Genomic DNA, 27,849 nt, shown 5'->3' on the forward strand with positions numbered 1-27,849 from the left:
AAATTCCCTTCACCTCGAAAAAACTTTCACTGTTTCAAACCCAACTTGCCTCCCACACCATATACCCTTAATACCTTCCACAAAAGCATCTCTATAAACCCTCTATCATACCCCTTCCCCCGATCCAAAATGCTACTTTACAACCCCCATTTGTTTTTTCTAAGTACTTCTCACATACATCTTCAAACAAACAACCTGATCCAACATCCTCTACCACTTTCAAAAACCACCCCTTTTTCCCAAAACCCCAATCTGATCTCTGTACATGCCTTCCCCTCTCAATAAATACCCTCCCCAAACAATTTCCAGAAAAAACAACAAACTTATACCTCTGAAATTTGACACTCCCCCTTTTATCCCCTTGCCTTTGACAATGCACTATGCACCTTTCCCGCCAATCCTCAGGCACCTCACCATGAGTCATACATACATTAAATAACTTACCAACCATAAACAATACAGCCCCAACCCCCTTTTTTAATAATTCCACTGCATACCATCCAAACCTTCTCCCTTTCCCGGGCCCTTTCATCTCCACAAAGTTTTTACTACCCTCTTCTCTTTTTTACAACATTTTCCCAAACCCCCCCGCACTTTCCCACCACCTCGACCAAAACCCTATATCTGCCACCTATCATAAAAACACATAAACCCCAAACCTTAAAAATAACTACTCCATCCCCCTTCTCACACCCACACTACTTTTTTACCCACTTCCCATTTGCGCCCTTCACTACATTTCCCATGCTCCCTTTTCTACCACTTTATTTACCTCCTCCAGAACATCTTTTTTTTCTCCCAAAATTTAATGATAAATCCTCACCCCAAATCTCATTGCCCTTTTTCACCTCTTTCTCCTTCCTGATTTTATTTTTTTTTTTTTTTTTTTTTTTATACTTTGTCGCTGTCTCCCGCGTTTTCGAGGGAGCGCAAGAAACAGACGAAAGAAATGGCCCTACCCCCCCCCCATACCATGACAATACAAAACGTCCACACACCAAATATACATACCTACACAGCTTTCCATGGTTTACCCCCAAACCCCCCAACATGCCTTGATTTTACTCCACTACAGCAAAGTCAACCCCCGTATACCACATCGCTCCAAATTTTCCCCATTTCCTTGCCCCTTTACACCCCCCTGCATGTTAAGGCCCCGATCACTACAAAATCTTTTTTACTCCATCTTTCCACCTCCAATTTGGGGCTCCCCTTCTCCTCTTCCCCCCCCACCTCCGACACATATATCCCTTGGTCAATCCCTTTTCCCCACTCTTCTCTCCATGTGGCCCCAAAACCCTTTCAAAACACCCTCTTCCCGCTCTCCCAAAACCCCGCTCTTTTTATTTCCACACATCTTCTTACCCTTACGTACTTTACCGACCAAAAACCCCCTCACACCACACATTGTCCCCCCAAAAATCTCATTTCCGCACATCCATCCTCCTGCCACAACTCTATCCATAGCCCATGCCTCGCAAAACCCAAAAAACATTGTTTAACCACTATTCCTTTTAAAAAATAAACCCATTTTTTTCTTTCCCCGAGATAATTTTCTCGACTTCCCACATTTTTTAAGCTCCCCCAAAATTTCGCCCCCATCCCCCACCCTATGAACCCCTTTTTCCCCTTCCATGGTTCCATCCGCTGACAGACCACTCCCAGATATCCCAAACACTTCACTCCAGTTTTTCTCCATTCAAATTTACATCCCAATTAACTTGTCCCTCAACCCTACTGAACCTAATAACCTTGCTCTTATTCGCATCTATTCTCAACTTTCTCTTTTCACACACCTATCCAAACTCAGTCATCAACCTCTGCAGTTTCTCACCCGAATCAGCCACTGGAGCCATATCACTGGCGAACAATAACTGACACTTCCCAGTCCCTCTCATCCACAATAGACTGCATACTCGCCCCTCTCTCCAAAACTCTTATATTTACCTCCCTAACCACCCCATCCATAAACAAATCAAACAACCATGGGGACATCACACACCCCTGCCACAAACCGACGTTCACTGGGAACCAATGACTCTCCTCTCTTCCCACTCGTACACACACCTTACATCCTTCGTAAACCAAAAAAGCATTTAAATCTTTCTTATACTTTACATTAAACTACTTCATACATGTGCTAATGCCAAAAGTCCTCAATAGAGCTACAGAGAATACTGTTGCACTATCATGAAGCTACACTCTGCCTTTATCACTTTCCTCTCTGAAACTTTACTATGACTTAAGAAAATTTGGACTTAAAAAACTCCAGTTTATTTGATACAGATGTACACATCCAAAAATTTCATGCAAAACTAGCTTTTTCTTCAATAACAATTTTAAATAAATGTTCAGCACAATTACATTACTGATAAAAATACGGCAAAAATCATTGTATGTATAATACACATGCACACATACTTACATACAAGCATACATACACAGATATCTGCTAACTGAAAATATACAATAAAAAGTAACTAGTACTGGTAAGATGGCAGTCTCTCAAGCCAATACTCTCCTGCCAAAGTGATAATGTTATCTACAATAATTCTACATCAATGTGGAATTACACAAAAAAGTCTATACAATACATCTACACTCTGAAAACATTCATCAAATTAGTTAAAGAAATGTATGTTTGTGTATGTGCATGTACATGTGCATACATTTGCATGACCATGTAAGAGTGAGTGTTTACACAGTGAATGTATGCACGCAACTAAGCGTGCTGCAAGCACACTCATCTGCATGTTCCTTCATGCAACTCTGTTAATGTATATACATTAGCTAGTATAAATATGCTGTGTGAATACATGAATGTGTGTGTGTTATGCAAATATAAATGAACACTGTGTGCATAAAAGTATATATCAACACAGTCAATCTATGATAATAACTCACACAAAATATAAGTGAATCAGTAAATATCAAAAAAGAACATGAATTACTCAAGAAAATACAAAATGCTGACATAATCAGACATCTTTTGTCATCTCCTAATGAGAACCATCTTAAATGAAGGATGAGCCAGTTGAAAGCCACTCTAGTATAATTATGATCCTGGCTTAAACAATGTTCAATGGTCAGTGATGTGTATCCCTATCTAAAAATACAAGTTTCTAAACACTGCAGTTGCTCATAAAAAAGCCCACAAGGACATCCCTCTGTTCAAAAATGGTGTAACACATACTCTAAATACTTACATAATCTTATCACATGTGGCACAGAGGCCCATGTAACGTAGAAAAATTATAATTCTTTGGATAAATATCAAATAATAACTAAGGATGCTCTCCTAACTCTCCATAAGCCTGTTTAAAAGGATTCATAAAAGTAAAACATGTAAATAAAAAACATATATGAATCACAACAAATGCAATAAACCTGTTAATATGAAGCAACACTTCTAATAATCAGGTGAATGTTATCAGTCCTTGTGTATACAAAAGGACTAGAATATGGCAAGTCTAGAAATAAAGCTGACAAGTATGGGGACACATCATTTAATTTCAGCACTGTATATCAAGAAATAAAAATAGATTAAACATAATTATAATTTTCTAACCATACCCTGGTCAACTTAATCTGTACACATATGTTGCTCAAAATTTATGAGCCTTTTCTTCTGCTCTTCCTATCTTCCTACTCTCTCTTTCTCCCTCTGTTCTTACTCTCTCAACAATATGCAATCCTCCCTGCATCTAAAGTAAGATAGCCATAAATATTTCCAAGAAAATTTCAACTGCTGACCATTTTCACAGCATGAAATACTAAAAGTTTTAAGAGCAAAGCACCATACTCTGGAATTCAGCATTTCCACATATGAGTGATAGGCAACTTCAAATTACTATCCTACTCTATCTCACCTTTAAAGAAAGTATTATGCATCTGTCACCAAATATAGATATCAATTTCCTGAAAAATAAATGTTTCTGACAATGCTTTTTTACATGTAAATTTCCAATACATTGTCCACATGAAAACTATTGCACTATATAAATGTTTACAAAGTGAATTATCACTGATTACTTAAATTAAGATGGCATTTCACTTGTCCTAAAACACTTAATGGCCACACCTACAGTTGCCACACTTTACACTGATACAAATAATATCATTTACTACAAATAGCATTTTATCAGTGAATTCTAAATTATTTTTCTTTTCGCATGCTTTAAAAGAAATTTTTCTATCTACCTTTGTTCAAAACATATCACTTATAGAAGAATTAAAATCTGAACCAAGGAATGGGTTTAGTCTGGGTCTAAGCTGTACACAAACTACAAGCATTACACCTCAATTCTTGGGAGGCTGAAAAATTTAGATACTCAATTAAAAATTTTCTGTGCCACAACCTGAGGCATAGGTAATGGAAAAATATCATACTGCCAGGAATTCAATCTGATGTTCTGTGTAATATGATAGGAGTACAGGACTCATTAACATATCATCTTAAAATTACAGATTAAACATAATTGGAGACTAGCACAAAATACATAGTTCTTTATATTCATGATTACAACGGAACATATAAAATAAATTAATTCTACAGAAATATATTGCACTAAAAGTTTTATTCTAATTAATAAATTAATCCTAATACAGCCTTAACTACAATAAATGATGACATAAATAATAGTTTACCTTGTAATTCTGTCCATTCTTAATGTGTTAAACAGTATAGCAATGGCTTCTTTCTACTGAAGAACTCACAAGAAGTCCATACAGGCACTGATATTGTCTGAAAGATTTGATTAAAATATTCTTCTATACAGTTAGTCATATTACCAACATTTGTCAACTCTACAACACTGATACTTAAAATCTTAGCTACCTAATACCTACGCAAGCTAAAGAATATTCATTATATATCTTTATGGGAAAATAAGCCTCTGAATATAGCTTGGCAGGTTCACAAATGCTATAGGAAGCTTGGGAAAAAGTATTTTCATACTGTAAGGATTAAATGACATCATAATCCCAACAGCCCTGGAAAAAATCATACAACTAATCACCTTAAAAAACAAGAAATTAGGAAAAGATAAGAACTCCATGTAATCAAAAGAAGTGATTACTTATGGGGAAGGAGCCACTCAGAAGTCAGATGACATTCAACCCTTTATAAGTCTAAAGGAATTGTGGAAATCTGCAGGAACACCACCCAAAAGTTCATAATTCACTCTCATGGATCAAAAAAGGCTGAAATGGGATGCAAATGTACCCCATAATCACAAAAATCACTAGTTGTAGATGATACATTAAGTGGGCCGACGAGTTTGTATGATGCGTGGTTTTGCTCCGCCCTCACAGTTGACTTCACTCTCCTCACACACATGAACAATAATTCCAGGCTTATCTTCCATTGGTGGATGCAGTTCATGAGACTCTCCTGAAATACACAAAAATCTATCTTAACCTCAAAGATATTTCATACACCCAAAAAGCATGAGCTAAGGATTTTTAGACATTGTTCCTGACTATATTTGATGGGAAAGACTAATACATATTTATAATTTTTTTCTTCATTGTTGATGACGACTTCCCGCATTAACAAGGTAGTGCTAGGAACAGACAAAGAAAGGCCACATCTGCTCACATCTATTCTCTAGCTGTCAAGTGAAATGCACCAAAGCCCCAGCTCCCTATCTACAACTAGGTCTCACAGACCCCATGGACATTTCACATGCCCTGATTCAGTCCATTAACAGCACCTTGACTGCAGTATACCACATCATTCCAATTCACCCTATCCTGTACATGCCTTTCACCCTCCTGCATGTTCAGGCCCTGATAGCTCAAAATTTTTTTCACTCCATCTTTTCATCTCCAATTTGGTCTCCCCATTCTCCTTGTTCCCTCTCTGTCAACCTTTCCTCACTCACTCTCTCCTTGTGTCCAAACCATTTCAGCACACCCTCTTCTGCTCTTTCTTCCACACTTTTTTATTACCACACATCTCTCTTATCCTTTCATTAATTACTCAATCAAAACTACTCACATCACATAGTGTCCTCAAACACTTCACTTCCAACACACCCACCCTCCTCCACAGAGTCTTAATCAAAACTACTCACATCACATAGTGTCCTCAAACACTTCACTTCCAACACACCCACCCTCCTCCACAGAGTCTTAATCAAAACTACTCACATCACATAGTGTCCTCAAACACTTCACTTCCAACACACCCACCCTCCTCCACAGAGTCTTATTGTTGGGACTACTATTCCTTCAAACATATCTATCTTTACCCTCCAAGATAACATTCTCTTTTTCCACAAACTCTTCAATGGTCCCAGAACCTTCAACCCCTCCCCACTCTATGACTCCCTTCTGCTTCCATGGTTTCATTTGCTTATATGTCCACTCCCAGATATCCAAAACACTTCACTTCCTCCAATTTTTCGCCTTTCAAAGTTACACTGCAACTGACCTTTCTCTCAACCATGCTGAGCCTAATAACCATGCTTTTATTCACATTCACTCTCAATTTTCTCCTTTCACACATTCTTCCAAACTCAATCACTCAACTTTTGCAGTTTCTCACTCAAATTTACCATCAGTGCTGTATCATCAGCAAACATCTGACTTACCTCTTAGGCCCTCTCATGCCCCACAGGCTACATACCACTCTCTTCAAGTCTCTTGCATTTACCTCCGTCACCACCCCATCCATAAACAAAATGAACAAACAAGGTGAAATCACACACCCCTGCCACAAACCAACCTTCACTTGGAACCATTCACTCTCCTTTCTTCCGACTTGTTCACACGCCTAACACCCTTGAGAAAAACTTCTCACTGCCTCTAGTAGCCTACCTCCCACACAGTACATTTTCCAAGACCTTCCACAAAACATCTCTATCAATCTTATCATATGCCTTCTCCAGATCCATAAATGCCATATACAAATCCATAAGTTCTTCTAAATATTTCTCATGCACATTCTTTAAAGCAAACACCTGGTCCTCACATTCTCCCAAACTTCTGAAACCACACTGCTCCTCCCCAATTTGATGCCACGTACACGTCTTTACCCTCTCAATCAATACGCTCCCATACAACTCACCATGTATATTCAAAAGACTTATACTTCTGAAGTTTAAACACTCACCTTTATCCCCTTGCCTTTATACAATGGCACTACACTTGCATTCTGCCAATTCTGAGGCACCTCACCTGAGCCATACATACACTGAAAAATCCTTAATAACCATAACAAAGTCACCCCATTTCTTAATAAATCAACAGCAATACCATCCACTCCAGCTGCCTTGTCAGAATTTCATCTTTAGCAAGTGCTTTCATCATCTCCCTCTTCACCAAACCATTCTCCATGACTCTCACTTCACATACCACCCTAACCTAAAAACCTTAAATCTAACACACTATCTTCAACCACATTAAACAGTTCTTTAAAATACTCACTCCATCTCCACCTCATTTCATCATTACCTGTTATCATTTTCCCTTTTGCCCCTTCACTGATGTTCTCATTCATTCTCATGTCTTTCACAGATTAATCTGCATCCTTCTTAAATATCCTATTCTTTGTAAAGATACTTGCTCATTCCAACTCTCATTTGCCCTCTTTTTCAATCCCTACACCCTCCTCTTGACCTTCTGCTGCTTTCTCTTATACATCTCCCAATCATTTGCATTACTTCCCTGTAAGTACCATCCAAACACCCCCGTTTTCTCTTTCACTTGCAAATTTACTTACTTCATCCCACCACTCACTACCCTTTCTAATCTGCCCAACTCCCACCCTTTGCATGTTACATACATCTCTTGCACACGCCATCATTTCTCAACCACTCCCCTCGCTTAATCCACTCTCACCTTTTGCCATTCTACTTTCAATCTCCCAGTATTTCTTCACACATGTCTCTTTTCCAAGCTCACTTATTCTTACCACTCTCTTCTCTCTAGCACTATTTCTTCATTTTCGAAAACCTTGACAAATCTTCACCCTTACCTCCACATAACAGTGATCAGACATCTCAACAGCCGACCATCTGAGCACAGTTATATTCAAAAGTCTCTCTTTTACATGCTTATCAATTAACGCTGAATCCAATAATTTCTGCTGACCATCTCTCCAACTCATATACATATGCTTGTGAATATCCCTCTTTCTAAACCATGTAATCCTAATCACCAATCCATTTTCAGCACATAACTCCACTAGCTGTTCACAATTTCCATTCATAACACTGAATACTCCATGCTCCCTAATCATACCTTCAATTACCACATTACTTTGCTTCGCATTCAAATCACCCATCACTAATACCTGGTCTCTTTCATCAAAACTGCTGACATTCTCACTCAGCTGCTCCCAAAACACTTGCTCTTCATAGTCTTTCTTCTCATAGCTAGATGTAAAAGCATTAATAATCACCTATTTCTCACCATCCACTTTCAAATTTACCCACATCAATCTACAATTTACTTCCTAACACTCTATTACACTCCTACAACTCCTGCTTCATTAGTGTTACTCCTTCATAAACTCTTGTCCTCTCATCAACCCCTAACTTTACTCCTAAGACATTTCCAAACAATTCTTCCTCTTTACCCTTGAGTTTTGTCTCAATCAGAGCCAGAACGTCCAGGTTTCTTTCCTTAAACATATTTCCAATCTCTCCTCTCTTCTCATCTTGGTTACATCCATACACATTTAGACATCCCAGCCTGAGCATTTAAGGAGAATGAACACTCCCTGCCCAGCTCCTTCTTCTGCTCCCTCTGAAACTTTTGTGAACAGAGATGAAACATCAAAATTAACCAGTTTGAAATCAAAATCAACATTATCATTAAGCATGTTAACAAAATCTACATTGTTCATGATATTAAGATTTGATATCTTACCCACTATTGGACTTAATAAAGAAACTAACCATTTTGACAATTTATGTGATGGAGCCCACTGAACTTACTAAGGGTCTTGCTGGAAAATTTGGTTCATGTGTTTTGATAAGTCCATACATATATGTTTATGAAGGGAACAAAGATGACAAACTTTTGATTAAAGAACTTTACCTTTCAACAACAACTTCAGTTCTTTACCAAAATAAGAATCAACTGCTTCTAGGGATTCTTACTGAGTTTAAAGCATGTTGTGTCATCACTTTATAGGTCATTCATTATAGATAAATAACCCCTTTTGTTCATAATCATAACTGTGTTAGCCTTATCTGCTTTAGTAACATGCATATTGTTATCTCTTTTAGATTATCAATAGCTCTTATAAACCTTTTATGTACATAGGATCCACTGGTTTTGACAAACTCACATACACGAAACCTTTACAGATGTTACTTTCATCATTAGATAATTTACTGTTCTTTTCAAAATTACAGAAAGACTTTGTGATATCAATACAGTTGGCTTCCTTGTTAGAGCACACAAAACTTAATCGGTTTCCTCGTTAGAGCAAATAAAACTTAATCTGTAGCCTAGGACACAAAAAAATATCCTTGTCCAATTGTTAACTGGACAGGTTTACCACAAAGGAAGGGTTTGTGTTCTTAGTCCAATCACTGTTTTCAATGAGATGGTCGAACTTACAGTTCATATCCTTTGAAGCCTATTTCGTTCACTTCTTAATCTAGTCCAACATAATTTCTTTCACTAAGTTGGTATAGCCGTTTCAAAGACAAGTTTAGTCTCTTCTGAAATGTGAAAGGCCTCCTCCATTTCAATCTTCTTTAATTCAATGTATTTCTTCAAAATGCTATTTTGAAAATCATCAAATAGTTGACAAGACAACCTCAACATGACAGCATTGAATATTACTAGAGGAACACATTTACAACATCATATCGAAAGGACAAGAAGGTTGTGTAAGATATTGTGGCAAGAAACTTCAAAGAGATTGATGAAGACAAAGATATCAGTCTGATCATATGCTACAGCAATCCAAAATTATGCTCATTTGTCATGAACAACAGTATGGTAGGTTGCTCTGGAAGTTTGAAAATACTGATGTGGTTTATGATACCAATGCAATATTGGAGACTGTTAGCCCCACCACATAAACTACACTGGACATACAACTTGCAACCTCAGCTGCTGCCTCTCACTACACTTACAAGAAGGTAGAATCAAACCAAATCATGAACTAAAGCATGGAACAAGACTGGCAAGGGAGATTATGGTGAATAACACCATCATCATCTCTAGTTGCAATGATCGGAAGAAACTACAGATATTAGAAGCCATTTATATTAGAAAGAAAGCACTTGTCATCAACACCCAGACAAACATGATCACCGCCATACAACTCACTGATGGCCCACCAATAAGATGCAGATGGATAGGACACGTCATTGACCTGCCACAAGCTACCAAGTCTGCCATTGCTGGGCATCAGGAACACGGTCCTACTGCTGGGTGTCAGGATCACAGTCCTACTCCTGGGCATCAGAAACACAGTCCAAAGTTACAAAGGTCTGAGAGAATCATATGAGCCCAACCTGACCTCAGTTCCACAACCAGACAAAAATGGTCTCACTTGGCCCTTCTTAGTATATTTAGTGATGTATATATTTATATTTATTTATCATACTTTGTCGCTGTCTCCTGAATTAGCGAGGTAGCAAAAGGAAACAGATGAAAGAATGGCCCAACCCACCCACATACACATGTATATACATACACGTCCACACATGCACATATACATACCTATACATTTCAACACATACACAGACTTATACACATAGACACATGTACATACTTAATACGTGCTGCCTCTATCCATTCCCATCGCCACCCCGCCACACATGAAATGACAACCCCCTCCCCCCACATGGACGTGAGGTAACGCTAGAAAAGGACAACAAAGGTAACATTCATTCACATTCAGTCTCTAGCTCTCATTTATAATGCACCGAAACAACAGCTCCCCTTCCACATCCAGACCCAACAAACTTTCCATGGATTGCCCTAAACGCTTCACATGCCCTGGTTCAATCCACTGACAGCACGTTGACCCCATATACCACATTATCCCAATTCACTTTATTCCTTGCACGCCTTTCACCTTAATGTGTGTTCAGGCCCCGATCCCTCAAAATCTTTTTCATTCCATCCCACCACCTCCAATTTGGTCTCCAACTACTCATTCCCTCCACCTCTGACACATATATCCTCTTTGTCAATCTTTCCTTACTCATTCTCTCCATGTGACCAAACCATTTCAATACATCCTCTTCTGCTCTCTCAACCACACTCTTTTTGTTACCACACATCTCTCTTACCTTTTCATTAATCATTCGATCAAACCACCTCACACCACACATTGTCCTCAAACATCTCATATATATATTTATATATTTATTTTGCTTTGTCGTTGTCTCCCGCGTTTGCGAGGTAGCGCAAGGAAACAGACGAAAGAAATGGCCCAACCCACCCCCATACACATGTATATACACACACGTCCACACACGCAAATATACATACCCATACATCTCAATGTACACATATTTATACATACAAAGACACATACATATATACACATGCACACAATTCACACTGTCTGCCTTTATTTATCCCCATCGCCACCTCGCCACACATGGAATAACATCCCCCTCCCCCCTCATGTGTGCGAGGTAGCACTAGGAAAAGACAACAAAGGCACCATTCGTTCACACTCAGTCTCTAGCTGTCATGCAATAATGCCCAAAACCACAGCTCCCTTTCCACATCCAGGCCTCACAGAACTTTCCATGGTTTACCCCAGACGCTTCACATGCCCTCATTCAATCCACTGACAGCACATCGACCCCAGTATACCACATCAATCCAATTCACTCTATTCCTTGCATGCCTTTTACCCTCCTGTATGTTCAGGCCCAGATCACTCAAAATCTTTTTCACTCCATCTTTCCACCTCCAATTTGGTCTCCCACTTCTCCTCGTTCCCTCCACCTCCGACACATATATCCTCTTGGTCAATCTTTCCTCACTCATTCTCTCCATGTGCCCAAACCATTTCAAAACACCCTCTTCTGCTCTCTCAACCATGCTCTTTTTATTTCCACACATCTCTCTTACCCTTACATTACTTACTCGATCAAACCACCTCACACCACATATTGTCCTCAAACATCTCATTTCCAGCACATCCACTCTCCTGCACACAACTCTATCCATAGCCCACGCCTTGCAACCATGCAACATTGTTGGAACAACTATTCCTTCAAACATAGCCATTTTCGCTTTCAGAGATAATGTTCTCGACTTCCACACATTCTTCAAGGCACCCAGGATTTTTGCCCCCTCCCCCACCCTATGATTCACTTCCGCTTCCATGGTTCCATCCACTGCCAGATCCACTCCCAGATATCTAAAACACTTTACTTCCTCCAGTTTTTCTCCATTCAAACTTACCTCCCAATTGACTTGCCCCTCAACCCTACTGTACCTAATAACCTTGCTCTTATTCACATTTACTCTTAACTTTCTTCTTAAAATACAAGGAGGAGAGGGTTTCCAGCCCCCTCCTCCTGTCCCCTTTAGTCGCCTTCCAAGACACGCGAGGAATGCGGGGGAAGTATTCTTTCTCCCCTATCCCCAGAAGAGGGAGTCACGCGGGGAGTGCTCATCCTCCTCGAAGGCTCAGATCAGGGTGTCTAAATGTCTGTGGATGCAACCAAGATGAGAAAAAAGGAGAAATAGGTAGTATGTTTGAAGAAAGGAACCTGGATGTTTTGGCTCTGAGTGAAACGAAGCTCAAGGGTAAAGGGAAAGAGTGGTTTGGGAATGTCTTGGGAGTAAAGTCAGGGGTTAGTGACAGGACGAGAGCAAGGGAAGGAGTAGCACCACTCCTGTAACAGGAGAGGTGGGAGTATGTGATAGAGTGTAAGGAAGTAAACTCTAGATTGATATGGGTAAAACTGAAAGTGGATGGAGAGAGATGGGTGATTTTTGTTGCATATGCACCTGGGCATGAGAAGAAAGATCATGAGAGGCAAGCGTTTTGGGAGCAGCTGAGTGAGTGTGTTAGTAGTTTTGATGCAGGAGACCGGGTTATAGTGATGGGTGACTTAAATGCAAAAGTGAGTAATGTGGTGTACATGGGGTGTTCAGTGTTGTAAATGGAAATAGTGAAGAGCTTGTAGATTTATGTACTCAAAAAGGACTGGTGATTGGGAATACCTGGTTTAAAAAGAGGGATATACGTAAGTTTATGTATGTAAATAGGAGAGATGGCCAGAAAGCGTAATTGGATTACGAGTTGATTGATAGGTGCGTGAAAGAAGAGACTTTTGGATGTTAATGTGCTGAGAGGTGCAACTCGATGGATGTCTGATCTTGTGGAGGTGAAGGTGAAGATTTGTAGAGGTTTTCAGAAAAGAAGAGAGAATGTTGGGGTGAAGAGAGTGGTGAGAGTAAGTGAGTTTGGGAAGGAGACAAGGAGACTTGTGTGAGGAAGTACCAGGAGAAATTGAGTGCAGAATGCAAAAAGGTGAGAGCAAAGGATGTATGGGGAGTGGGGGAGAAATGGGATGTATTTAGGAAAGCAGTGATGGCTTGCACAAAAGATGATTGTGGCATGAAAAGCATGGAGGGTGGGCAGATTAGAAAGAGTAGTGAGTAGTGGGATGAAGAAGTAAGATTATTAGTGAAAGATAAGAAACAGGCATTTGGACAATTTTTGCAGGGAAATAGAGCAAATGAGTGGGAGATGTATAAAAGAAAGAGGCAGGAGGTCAAGAGAAAGGTGCAAGAGGTGAAAAACAGGGCAAATGAGAGTTGGGGTGAGAGAGTACCATTAAATTTTAGGGAGAATAAAATGTTTTGGAAGGAGGTAAATAATGTGCGTAAGACAAGAGAACAAATGGGAACAGTGAATGGGGCTAATGGGGAGGTAATAACACATAGTGGTCATGTGAGAAGATGGAGTGAGTATTTTGAAGGTTTGTTGAATATTAGATGATAGAATGGCAGATATAGGGTGTTTTGGTCGAGGTAGTGTGCGAAGCAAGAGGGTTCAGGAGAATGATTTGGTAAACTGCGAAGAGGTAGTGAAAGCTTTTCGGAAGATGAAAGCCGGCAAGGGGGGGGTTTGGATGGTATTGCATGGAATTTATTATAAAAGGGGTGACTATATAGTTGACTGGATGGTAAGGATATTTAATGTATGTATGGCTCAGGTTAGGTGCCTGAGGATTGGTGGAATGCGTGCATAGTGCCACTATACAAAGGCAAACGGGATAAAGTTGAGTGTTCAAATTTTTTTTTTTTTTTTTTTTTTGCTGTCTCCCGCGTTTGCGAGGTAGCGCAAGGAAACAGACGAAAGAAATGGCCCAACCCACCCCCATACACATGTATATACATACGTCCACACACGCAAATATACATACCTACACAGCTTTCCATGGTTTACCCCAGACGCTTCACATGCCTTGATTCAATCCACTGCCAGCACGTCAACCCCGGTATACCACATCGCTCCAAATCACTCTATTCCTTGCCCTCCTTTCACCCTCCTGCATGTTCAGGCCCCGATCACACAAAATCTTTTTCACTCCATCTTTCCACCTCCAATTTGGTCTCCCTCTTCTCCTCGTTCCCTCCACCTCCGACACATATATTCTCTTGGTCAATCTTTCCTCACTCATTCTCTCCATGTGCCCGAACCATTTCAAAACACCCTCTTCTGCTCTCTCAACCACGCTCTTTTTATTTCCACACATCTCTCTTACCCTTACGTTACTTACTCGATCAAACCACCTCACACCACATATTGTCCTTAAACTTCTCATTTCCAGTACATCCATCCTCCTGCGCACAACTCTATCCATAGCCCACGCCTCGCAACCATACAACATTGTTGGAACCACTATTCCTTCAAACATACCCATTTTTGCTTTCCGAGATAATGTTCTCGACTTCCACACATTCTTCAAGGCTCCCAGAATTTTCGCCCCCTCCCCCACCCTATGATCCACTTCCGCTTCCATGGTTCCATCCGCTGCCAGATCCACTCCCAGATATCTAAAACACTTCACTTCCTCCAGTTTTTCTCCATTCAAACTCACCTCCCAATTGACTTGACCCTCAACCCTACTGTACCTAATAACCTTGCTCTTATTCACATTATAGAGGTATAAATTTTGTTTGAGTATTTCTGGGAAATTATATGAGAGGGTATTGACTGAGAGGGTGAAGGCATGTACAGAGCATCAGATTGAGGAAGAGCAGTGTGGTTTCAAAAGTGCTAGAGGGTGTGTGAATCAGGTGTTTGCTTTGCTCTGAAGAATGTATGTGAAATATACTTAGAAAAACAAATGGAGTTGTATGTAGCATTTATGGATCTGGAGAAGGCATATGATATAGAATTGATAGAGATGCTCTGTGGAAGGTATTAAGAACATATGGTGAGGGAGGCAAGTTGCTAGAAGCTGCGAAAAGGTTTTATTGAGGATGTAAGGCATGTGTACGAGTAGGAAGAGAGGGAAGTGATTGGTTCTCAGTGATTGTCGGTTTGCAGCAGGGGTGCATGATGTCTCCATGGTTGTTTAATTTGTTTATGGATGGGGTTGTTAGGGAGGTGAATGCAAGAGGTTTGGAGAGAGGGGCACGTATGCAGTCTGTTGTGGATGAGAGGGCTTGGGAAGTGAGTCAGTTGTTGTTCGCTGATGACATAGCGCTCATGGCTGATTCGGATGAGAAACTACAGAACCTGGTGACTGAGTCTGGTAAAGTGTGTGAAAGAAGAAAGCTGAGAGTAAATAAGAATAAGAGCAAGGTTATTAGGTACACTAGGGTTGAGGGACAAGTCAATTGGGAGGTAAGTTTGAATGGAGAAAAACTGGAGGAAGTGAAGTGTTTTAGATATCTGGGAGTGGATTTGGCAGTGGATGGAACCATGCAAGCAGAAGTGTCACAGGGTGGGGAAGGGGGCGAACGTTCTGGGAGTGTTGAAAAATGTGAGGAAGGCAAGAACATTATTTCAGAAAGCAAAAATGGGTATGTTTGAAGGAATAGTGGTTCCAACAATGTTATATGGTTGAGTGACGTGGGCCATAGCTAGGGTTGTGTGGAGGATGGTGGGTGTGTTGGAAATGAGATATTTGAGGACAATACGTGGTGTGAGGTAGTTTGATCGAGTAAGTAATGAAAGGGTAAGAGAGATGTGTGGTAATAAAAAGAGTGTGGCTGAGAGAGCAGAGGAGGGTGTTTTGAAATGGTTTGGTCACATGGAGAGAATGAGTGAGGAAAGATTGACAAAGAGGATATATGTGCCAGAAGTGGAGGGACAAGAAGTGGGAGAATGAATTGGAGCTGGAAAGATGGAGTGAAAAAGATTGTGAGTGATCAGGGCCTGAACATGCAGGAGGGTGAAAGGCGTGCAAGGAATAGTGTGAACTGGAACGATGTGGTATACCAGGGTCAACATGCTGTCAATGGATTGAAGTAAGGCATGTGAAGCATCTGGGGTAAACCATGAAAAGTTTTGTGGAGCCTGGATGTGGAAAGGGAGATGTGGTTTTGGTGCATTATACATGACAGCTAGAGACTGAGTGAGAACAAATGTCGCCTTTGCTGTCTTTTCCTAAAGCTATCTTGCATGCATGTGTCGGGAGGGAGTTGTCATTTCATGTGTGGCGGGTGGCAACTGGAATTAATAAATGCAGCAAGTATGAATTATGTATATGTGTATATATGTATATGTTGAAATGTACAGGTATGCATATGTGTGTGTGAGGACGTGTATGTATATATGTGTGTATGTGGGTGAGTTGGGCCATTCTTCTGTCTGTTTCCTTGTGCTAACTTGCTAATGCGGGAGACAGCAACAAAGTATAATAAAAATAAGTAAATAAAAAATAACAAAAGGAGTGTGAAGGAGACACGTGGGGAGTGCTCATCCTCCTCGAAGGCTCAGATCAGGGTGTCTAAATGTGTGTGGATGTAACCAAGATGAGAAAAAAGGAGAGATAGGTAGGATGTTTGAGGAAAGGAACCTGGATGTTTTGGCTCTGAGTAAAACAAAGCTCAAGGGTAAAGGGGAAGAGTGGTTTGGGAATGTCTTGAGAGTAAAGTCAGGGGTTAGTGAGAGGACAAGAGCAAGGGAAGGAGTAGCACTACTCCTGAACAGGAGTGGTGGGAGTATGTGATAGAGTGTAAGAAAGTAAACTCTAGATTGATATGGGTAAAACTGAAAGTGGATGGAGAGAGATGGGTGATTATTGGTGCATATGCACCTGGGCAGGAGAAGAAAGATCATGAGAGGCAAGTGTTTTGGGAGCAGCTGAGTGAGTGTGTTACTAGTTTTGATGCACAAGACCGGGTTATAGTGATGGGTGATTCGAATGCAAAGGTGAGTAATGTGGCAGTTGAGGGAATAATTGGTGTACATGGGGTGCTCAGTGTTGTAAATGGAAATGGTGAAGAGCTTGTAGATTTATGTGCTGAAAAAGGACTGGTGATTGGGAATACCTGGTTTAAAAAGAGAGATATACATAAGTATACGTATGAAAGTAGGAGAGATGGCCAGAGAGTGTTATTGGATTATGTGTTAATTGATAGGCGCACGAAAAAGACTTTTGGATGTTAACGTTCTGAGAGGTGCAACTGGAGGGATGCCTGATCATTATCTTGAGGAGGCGAAGGTGAAGATTTGTAGAGGTTTTCAGAAAAGAAGAATCTTGGGGTGAAAAGAGTGGTGAAAGTAAGTGAGCTTGGGAAGGAGACTTGTGTGAGGAAGTACCAGGAGAGACTGAGTACAGAATGGAAAAAGATGAGAACTAAGGACGTAAGAGGAGTGGGGGAGGAATGGGATGTATTTAGGGAAGCAGTGATGGCTTGTGCAAAAGATGCTTGTGGCATGAAAAGCATGGGAGGTGGGCAGATTAGAAAGGGTAGTGAGTGGTGGGATGAAGAAGAAAGATTATCAGTGAAAGAGAAGAGAGAGGCATTTGGACGATTTTTGCAGGGAAATAATGCAAATGACTGGGAGATATATAAAAGAAAGAGGCAGGTGGTCAAGAGAGAGTGCAAGAGGTGAAAAAGAGGGCAAATGAGAGTTGGGGTGAGAGAGTATCATTAAATTTTAAGGAGAATAAAAAGATGTTTTGGAAGGAGGTAAACAGAGAGCGTAAGACAAGGTAATAAATGGGAACTTCAGTGAAGGGGGCTAATGGGGAGGTGATAACAAGTAGTGGTGATGTGAGAAGGAGATGGAATGAGTATTTTGAAGGTTTGTTGAATGTGTTTGATGATAGAGTGGCAGATATATAGGGTGTTTTGGTTGAGGTGGTGTGCAAAGTGAGAGGGAAAATGATTTGGTAAAGAGAGAAGAGGTAGTAAAAGCTTTGCAGAAGATGAAAGCCAGCAAGGCAGTTGTTTTGGGTGGTATTGCAGTAGAATTCATTAAAAAAGTGGGTGACTGTATTGTTGACTGGTTGCTAAGGTTATCTAATGTATGTATGTCTCATCGTGAGGTGTCTGAGGATTGGCGGAATGCTTGCATAGTGCCATTGTACAAAGGCAAAGAGGATAAATGTGAGTGCTCAAATTACAGAGGTATAAGTTTGTTGAGTATTCCTGGGAAATTATATGGGAGGGTATTGATTGAGAGGGTGAACGCATGTACAAAGCATCAGACTGGGGAAGAGCAGTGTGGTTTCAGAAGTGGTAGAGGATGTGTGGATCAGGTGTTTGCTTTCAAGAATGTATGTGAGAAATACTTTGAAAAGCAAATGGATTTGTATGTAGCATTTATGGATCTGGAGAAGGCATACGATAGAGTGGACAGAGATGCTCTGTGGAAGGTACTAAGAATATATGGTGTGGCAGGCAAGTTGTTAGAAGCAGTGAAAAGTTTTTAACGAGGATGTAAGGCATATGTACATGTAGGAAGAGAGGAAAGTGATTGGTTCTCAGTGAATGTAGGTTTGCTGTAGAGGTGTGTGATGTCTCCATGGTTGTTTAATTTGCTTATGTACGGGGTTGTTAGGAAGGTGAATGCAAGACTTTTGGAAAGAGGGGCAAGTAGGCAGTCTGTTGTGGATGAGAGAGCTTCGGAAGTGAATCAGTTGTTGTTCGCTGATGATACAGCGCTGGTGGCTGATTCGTGTGAGAAACTGCAGAAGCTGGTGACTGAGTTTGGTAAAGTGTGTGAAAGAAGAAAGCTGAGAGTAAATCTGAATAAGAGCGAGGTTATTAGGTACAGTAGGGTTGAGGGACAAGTCAATTGGGATGTAAGTTTGAATGGAGAAAAGCTGGAGGAAGTGAAGTGTTTTAGATATCTGGGAGTGGATTTGGCAGTGGATGGAACCATGGAAACGGAAGTGAATCATAGGGTGGGGGAGGGGGTGAAAGTTCTGGGAGTGTTGAAGAATGTGTGGAAGTCGAGAACATTATCTTGGAAAGCAAAAATGGGTATGTTTGAAGTAATAGTGGTTCCAACAATGTTATATGGTTGCGAGGCGTGGGCTATGGATAGAGTTGTGCGCAGGAGGGTGGATGTGCTGGAAATGAGATGTTTGAGGACAATATGTGGTGTGAGGTGGTTTGATCGAGTAAGCAATAATAGGGTAAGAGAGATGTGTGGTCATAAAAAGAGTGTGGTTTAGAGAGCAGAAGAGGGTGTTTTGAAATGGTCTGGTCACATGGAGAGAATGAGTTAGGAAAGATTGACCAAGAGGATATATGTGTCAGAGGTGGAGGGAATGAGGAGAAGTGGAAGACCAAATTGGAGGTGGAAAGATGGAGTGAAAAAGATTTTGAGTGATCAGGGCCTAAACATGCAAGAGGGTGAAAGGTGTGCAAGGAATAGAGTGAACTGGAACGATGTGGTATGCCGGGGTCGATGTGCTGTCAATGGATTGAACCAGGGCATGTGAAGCGTGTGGGGTAAACCATGGAAAGTTCTGTGGGGCCTGGATGTGTAAAGGGAGCTGTGGTTTAGGTGCATTATTACATGACAGCTAGAGCATGAGTGTGAACGAATGTGGCCTTTATTGTATTTTCCTAGCACTACCTCGCACACATGAGGGGAGAGGGGGTTGTTATTTTCATGTGTGGTGCGGTGGCGATGGGAATTAATAAAGGCAGACAGTATGAATTATGTACATGTGTATATATGTATATGTCTGTGTGTGTATATATATGTATACGTTGAGGTGTATAGGTATATATATTTGCGTGTGTGGATGTGTATGTATATACATGTGTATGTGGGTGGGTTGGGCCATTTCTTTCGTCTGTTTCCTTGTGCTACCTCGCTAATGTGGAAGACAGTGACAAAGCAAAACAGATAAATAGATAAATATATATATTAATTATATATTTCATTTGATGATAGAGTAGCAGATATAGGGTGTCTTGGCCAAGGTGGTGTGCGAAGTGAGAGGGTCAGGGACAGTGATTTGGTAAACAGAGAAGTGGTAGTGAAAGATTTGCGGAATATGAAAACCAGCAAGGCAGAGGGGTTTGGATGGTATTGCAGAGGAACTTATTAAAAAAGGGGTGACTGTGTTGTTTACTGGTTGGCAAGGATACTAAATGTATGTATGGTTCACGGTGAAGTGTCTGAGCATTGGCAGAATGCATGAATAGTGCCATTGTACAAAGGCAAAGGGATTAAAGGTGAGTGTTCAAATTACAGAGGTATAAGTTTGTTGAGTATTCCTGGGAAATTGTACGGGAAGGTATTGATTGAGAGGGTAAAGGCACATAGAGAGCCTCAGATGGGGAAGACAAGTATGGTTTCACAAGTGGTAGATGATGTGTGGATCAGGTGTTTGCTTTGAAAAATGTACGTGAGAAATACTTAGAAAAACATGTAAATACATGTGTATGAGGGTGGGGTGGTCAATTGTTTCATCTGTTTCCTTGCGCTACCTCACTAAAGCAGGAGAAAGCAACTGAGTATAATAAAAAAAAAAAATACAGAATATCATATACACATATATAAACTTTTTTTTTATTATACTTAGTCACCATATCCTGTATTAGTGAGGTAGTGCAAGGAAACAGATGAAAGAATGGACCAACCCACCCACATACACATGTATATACATAAACGCCCATACACGCACATATACATACCTATACATTTCAACGTATACATGCATATATATACAAAGACATATACATATATAAACACGTACATATTCATACTTGCTGCCTTTATCAATTCCCGACGACACCCCGCCACACATTAAACAGCACTCCCCTCCCCCCGCGCGTGTTCCAGGTAGCACTAGGAAAAGACATAAAAGGCCACATTCGTTCACACCCTCCTGCATGTTCAGGACCCGATCACTCAAAATCTTTTTCACTCCATCTTTCCACCTCCAATTTGGTCTCCCACTTCTCCTCGTTCCCTCCTCCTCTGACACAAATATCCTCTTTGTCAATCTTTCCTCACTCATTCTCTCCGTGTAACCAAACCATTTCGAAAGACCCTCTTCTGCTCTCTCACCCACAGTCTTTTTATTCCCAAACATCTCTCTTACCCTTTCATTACTTACTCGATCTTACCACCTCACACCACATATTGTCCTCAAACATCTCATTTCCAGCACATCCACCCTCCTCTGCACAACTCTATCCATAGCCCATGCCTCACAACCATACAACATTGTTGGAACCACTATTCCTTCAAACATACCCATTTTTGCTTTCCAAGATAACAGTCTCGACTTCCATACATTTTTCAACGCTCCCAGCACTTTCAGCCCCTCCTCCACCCTATGATTCACTTCTACTTCCACGGTTCCATCTGCTGCCAAATCCACTCTCAGATATCTAAATCACTTCACTTCCTCCAATTTTTCCCCATTCAAACCTACCTCCCAATTGAATTGACTGTCACCCTTACTGTACCTAATAACCTTGCTCTTATTCACATTTACTCTTAGCTTCCTTCTTTCTCACACTTTACCAAACTTAGTCACCAGCTTCTGCAGTTTCTCACCCGAATCAGCCACCAGCGCTGTATCATTAGCGAACAACAACTGACTCACTTCCCAAGCTCTCTCATCCACAACAGACTGCATACTTGCCCCTCTCCCTAAATCTCTTGCATTATTATTATCCTTATTATTATACTTGATTGCCATTTCCTGCATCAGTGAGGCAGCACCAGGAAACAGACAAAGAAAGACTCATTCACTCATATACATACATATACAAATACATGCACATACATGTGTATATACATACACATACAGATCAAAATATACACATACAAAGACATATACATATATACACATGTACATATTCATACTTGCTCGCCTTTATCCGTTCACAGTGCCACCCGGACCCACAGAAAATGGCATTGCCACCCCCTGCCAGGAAAACAATAAAAAAGGCCACATTCACTCACACTTAGTCCCTAGCTGTCATGTGTAATGCACCTAAATCACACCTCCCTATCTACATCTAAGACCTACAAACCTTTTTTCCGTGGATCATACCAGATGTTTCACATACCCTGGTTCAGTCTACTGACAGCATGTCGACCCCAGTACACCATTTTGTTCCAATTCACTCTAGTCCTTGCATGCCTCTCACCTTATTGCAAGTTCAACCAAAATCATTTTCTCTCCATCCTTCCACCTCGAATTTGGTCTCCAACTTCTTGTTCCCTCCACCCCTGACACATATATCCTCTTTGTCAACCTTTGCTCACTCATTCGTTCCATATGTACAAACCATTTCTACACATCCTCTTCTTCTCTCTCAACCACACTCTTTTCATTATGACACATTTCTCTTAACCTTTCATTACTTACTTAATAAAACCACCTCACATTTCATACTGTCTTCAAACATTTCATTTCCAACACATCCACCGTTCTCCATACAACCCTATCTATAGCCCATGCCTCGCAGCCATACAATATTGCTGGAACTACTACTCTTTCAAATGTACCTAGTTTTGCTCTCAGAGATTATGTTTTCTCTTTCCACACATTCTTCAATCACAGAACCTTAGCCTCCTCCCCCATCCTATGACTCACTCTCGTATCCATGGTTCCATTTGCTGCCAAGTCCACTCCCAGACATCTAAAACATTTCACTTCCTCCAATTTTTCTCCATTCAAAATCACATCCCAACTAACTTGTCCCTCAACCCTGCTGAACCTAATAATCTTACTCTTATTCACATTCACTCTCAACTTTCTCCTTTCACACACTTTTCCAAACTCAGTCACCAACTTCTACAGTTTCTCACCTGAGTCAGCCACCAGTGCTGTATCACTGGCGAACAACAACTGACTCATTTCTCAGGTCCTCTCATCCACAACACACTGCATACTTGCCCTTCTCTCTAAAACACCAACCTTCACTGAGAACCAATCACTCTCCTCTCTTTCAACTCATGTAGTTGCCTCACACCCTTGATAAAAACTCCTCACTTCTTCTAACAGCTTGCTTCCCACACCATATATTCCTAAGACTTTCTACAAAGCATGTCTCTCAACCCTGTCACATGCCTTCTCCAGATGCATAAATGTTACATACAAATCCATCTATTTTCCTAAGTATTTCTCACATATATTCTTCAAAGTAAACACCTGATCCAAACATTCTCTTCCACTTCTAAAACCACAATGTTCCTCCCCAGTCTGATGCTCAGCACATGCCTTCACCCTCTCAATCAATACCAGGAATAATCAACAAATGTATGTCTCTGTAGTTTGAGCAATCACCTTCATCCCCTTTGCCTTTGTACAATGCATGCATTCCGCCAATCCTCAGGCAGTTCACCATGATCCATATATACAATGAATATCCTTACCAACCAATCAACAACAAAGTCATCCACTTTCTTAGTAAATTGAACTGCAATACCATCCAAACCCGCTGCCTTGCTGGATTTCATCATCATCAAAGCTTTCACTACCTCTTCTCTTTTCACAAAGCCACTCTCTGACTCTCTCACTTTGCACAATACCCTGACCAAAACATCCTACATCTGCCACTCTATCAGCAAACACATTCAACAAACTTTTTAAATACTCACTACATCTCATCCTCACTTCATCATTACCTGTTATTACTTACCCCCTTAACCAATATTCCCATCTATTCTCGTCTTACACACATTGACTATCCTAATATACTATCTGCTATGAGGCCAGTACCTTACAATCTGGAATTACCTGTGCCAGAGCCTCAAAGAAACATGACAGACTGCATGTTCGCCCCTCTCTCCAAAACTCTTGCATCTACCACCCATACCACCCCCATCCATAAACAAATTAAACAACCATATGGGGACACCACACACCCTTGCCACAGATCGACATTCACTGGGAACCAATCATTCTCCTCTATTCCTACTTGCACACATGCCTTACATTCTTGGTAAAACTTTTCACTGCTTCTAGCAGCTTACCTCCCACACACATATATTCTTAAGGCCTTCCACAAAGCATCTCTATCAACCCTATCATATGCCTTCTCCAGATCCATAAATGCTGCATACAAATCCATCTGTTTTACAGAGTATTCCTCACACACATTCTTCAAAACAAACACATGATCCAAATATCCTTTACCACTTCTGAAACCACACTGCTCTTCCCCAATCTGATGCTCTGTACATGCCTTCCTCCTCTCAATCAATACCCTCCACTACAATTTCTGAGGAATACTCGACAAACTTACGCCTCTGTAGTTTGAACGCTTACCTTTATCCCCTTTGCCTTTGTACAGCAGATATATGCATGCATTCTGCCAATCCTCAGGCACTTCACCATGATCCATACATACAATGAACATCCTACCCAACCAATCAACAACACAGTCACCCCTTTTCTTATCAAATTCAACTACAATAACATCCAAACCCACCACCTTGCCAGATTTCATCATCAGCAAAGCTTTAACTTCCTCTTTTCTCTAAACCAAACCATTCTCCCTGCCCTTTTCACTTCACACACCGACCAAAACACCCTACATCTGCCACTCTATCATCAAACACATTCAACAAACCTTCAAAACACTCATCCCATCTCCTTCTCATTTCATCATTACCTGTTATCACTTTCCCCCTTGCCCCCTTCACTGATGTTCCCATTTATTCTTTTGTCTTATTTTCTGGATAACACCAAAATAACAAGTGTCCACATAATTTTTCCATAATGTAGCCTCACTTGGTAAATTCTCCTTATTATATTTCTCTGAGAAAAGACTAGACTTATTTTCCAGTTTCTACGAAGGAATGTCAGCATCTACTAATGCCTTGCATAGGTCCTATGAAAACTGAGACTGTCTATTGGAAGTTACAGTATATGAAGTAAGAAGGCATATATTCTGTTAACAAGTTTGCCAGCAGCAGCAAATATGTGCTTAAAAGCCTCTAAATGTTAAGGAACAAAGTATTTTTTGTAGTTAAACGATTTTTCGCACATTCTGCAAAATAATATCATCCCATTTGTAGACAAAATATTGCTAAAAACAATCTTAACGAAATTGTTAACTTTGGAAAAGCACTCACTTTAGGCAATGTAACCGAAATGTGTCAAGCATTGTTTGAAAGAGAACTCACGGACTGAAACAGTAGGGTCCAGGCCATGGAGGATCGAGATCATGCCAGGATAAATTCATATGTACTGTACCCATCATAAACACACATCCACAACCCTTCAGAACAAAGCCTTAGGAAATGTTTGATTTTAAAATTAAGTTATCTGCTTTACAGAAAGGTACACGATATTTTCTTTTCTTTAAAGGCAGCCAACACTAATTCAAAAACACTTATGAGATTCTTTTACAGTAGAAGTATATTTAAATCAAGATAGACAATATGGGCATATTAAGACAAAATAGGCAAAGATAGACAATATGGGCATATTAAGACAAAATTGGCAATGTTATATAGAAATTGTTTAAATAAACAAAAATAGTCATTTATGGCATTTTGCCTGAGCATCCCAGCTCTAATCATGAGAAGGTAAATGAAGAGATGATATTAAGCATGCCCCTGTACTTAACAAATCTACTTTCAGGACTATTCATGAGAGTGGATTGAAAATCAAGGAGAGTGCCAACAATGGAACATTAACCAGTGCATCTTAGACCCAGTATTCCAAAAGTTCAATTGTGGGGAGAATGGAATGAACGTTGAGTATATGGACTGAACATCAAACTCATGAAAATTTTCCCATTAGCAAGCTTGTAAAGGCACAGAGTATATGAGATGACTTGACAGCAGAAGGAACAGTTGCACAGACATTTCAAGCAAGATCTGGCTGGTTTGCATAATTTAGGAAACACTACAATTACAGAGGTATAAGTTTGTTGAGTATTCCTGGTAAATTATATGGGAGGGTATTGATTGAGAGGGTGAAGGCATGTACAGAGCATCAGATTGGGGAAGAGCAGTGCGGTTTCAGAAGTGGTAGAGGATGTGTGGATCAGGTGTTTGCTTTGAAGAATGTATGTGAGAAATACTTAGAAAAGCAAATGGATTTGTATGTAGCATTTATGGATCTGGAGAAGGCATATGATAGAGTTGATAGAGATGCTCTGTGGAAGGTATTAAGAATATATGGTGTGGGAGGCAAGTTGTTAGAAGCAGTGAAAAGTTTTTATCGAGGATGTAAGGCATGTGTACGTGTAGGAAGAGAGGAAAGTGATTGGTTCTCAGTGAATGTAGGTTTGCGGCAGGGGTGTGTGATGTCTCCATGGTTGTTTAATTTGTTTATGGATGGGGTTGTAAAGGAGGTAAATGCAAGAGTCCTGGAAAGAGGGGCAAGTATGAAGTCTGTTGGGGATGAGAGAGCTTGGGAAGTGAGTCAATTGTTGTTCGCTGATGATACAGCGCTGGTGGCTGATTCATGTGAGAAACTGCAGAAGCTGGTGACTGAGTTTGGTAAAGTGTGTGGAAGAAGAAAGTTGAGAGTAAATGTGAATAAGAGCAAGGTTATTAGGTACAGTAGGGGTGAGGGTCAAGTCAATTGGGAGGTGAGTTTGAATGGAGAAAAACTGGAGGAAGTGAAGTGCTTTAGATATCTGGGAGTGGATCTGTCAGCGGATGGAACCATGGAAGCGGAAGTGGATCATAGGGTGGGGGAGGGGGCGAAAATTTTGGGAGCCTTGAAAAATGTGTGGAAGTCGAGAACATTATCTCGGAAAGCAAAAATGGGTATGTTTGAGGGAATAGTGGTTCCAACAATGCTGTATGGTTGCGAGGTGTGGGCTATGGATAGAGATGTGCGCAGGAGGATGGATGTGCTGGAAATGAGATGTTTGAGGACAATGTGTGGTGTGAGGTGGTTTGATCGAGTAAGTAACGTAAGGGTAAGAGAGATGTGTGGAAATAAAAAGAGCGTGGTTGAGAGAGCAGAAGAGGGTGTTTTGAAATGGTTTGGGCACATGGAGAGAATGAGTGAGGAGAGATTGACCAAGAGGATATATGTGTCGGAGGTGGAGGGAACGAGGAGAAGAGGGAGACCAAATTGGAGGTGGAAAGATGGAGTGAAAAAGATTTTGTGTGATCGGGGCCTGAACATGCAGGAGGGTGAAAGGAGGGCAAGAAATAGAGTGAATTGGAGTCATGTGGTATACAGGGGTTGACGTGCTGTCAGTGGATTGAAGCAAGGCATGTGAAGCGTCTGGGGTAAACCATGGAAAGCTGTGTAGGTATGTATATTTGCGTGTGTGGACGTGTGTATGTACATGTGTATGGGGGGGGGGGGTTGGGCCATTTCTTTCGTCTGTTTCCTTGCGCTACCTCGCAAACGCGGGAGACAGCGACAAAGTATAAAAAAAAAAAAAAAAAAAAAAAAAAACTACAATTACCACATAAATCAAGATGACTGGTGAAGATGCTTTCAATGATGATGTTGCTGAGAATTTCCATAGAAA

The 27,849-nt window shown here is 40.7% G+C and overlaps 1 protein-coding gene across 1 annotated transcript in view; it reads right to left on the reverse strand.

Moving 5' to 3' along the window:
- Positions 1 to 2,258: 2,258 nt before the first annotated feature.
- Positions 2,259 to 27,849, reverse strand: part of sra (RRM_RCAN_like domain containing protein Sra) — a 45,354-nt gene continuing 19,763 nt past the window's right edge. Inside the window, exon 4 of the mRNA XM_071686641.1 lies at positions 2,259 to 5,392. Coding sequence (XP_071542742.1) covers positions 5,262 to 5,392 — 131 coding nt within the window. The 3' untranslated portion in view covers positions 2,259 to 5,261. The remainder of the gene's footprint in view (positions 5,393 to 27,849) is intronic.

Source organism: Panulirus ornatus, chromosome 42 (genome assembly GCF_036320965.1).
Source record: "Panulirus ornatus isolate Po-2019 chromosome 42, ASM3632096v1, whole genome shotgun sequence".
Taxonomy (NCBI): Eukaryota; Metazoa; Arthropoda; class Malacostraca; order Decapoda; family Palinuridae; genus Panulirus; species Panulirus ornatus.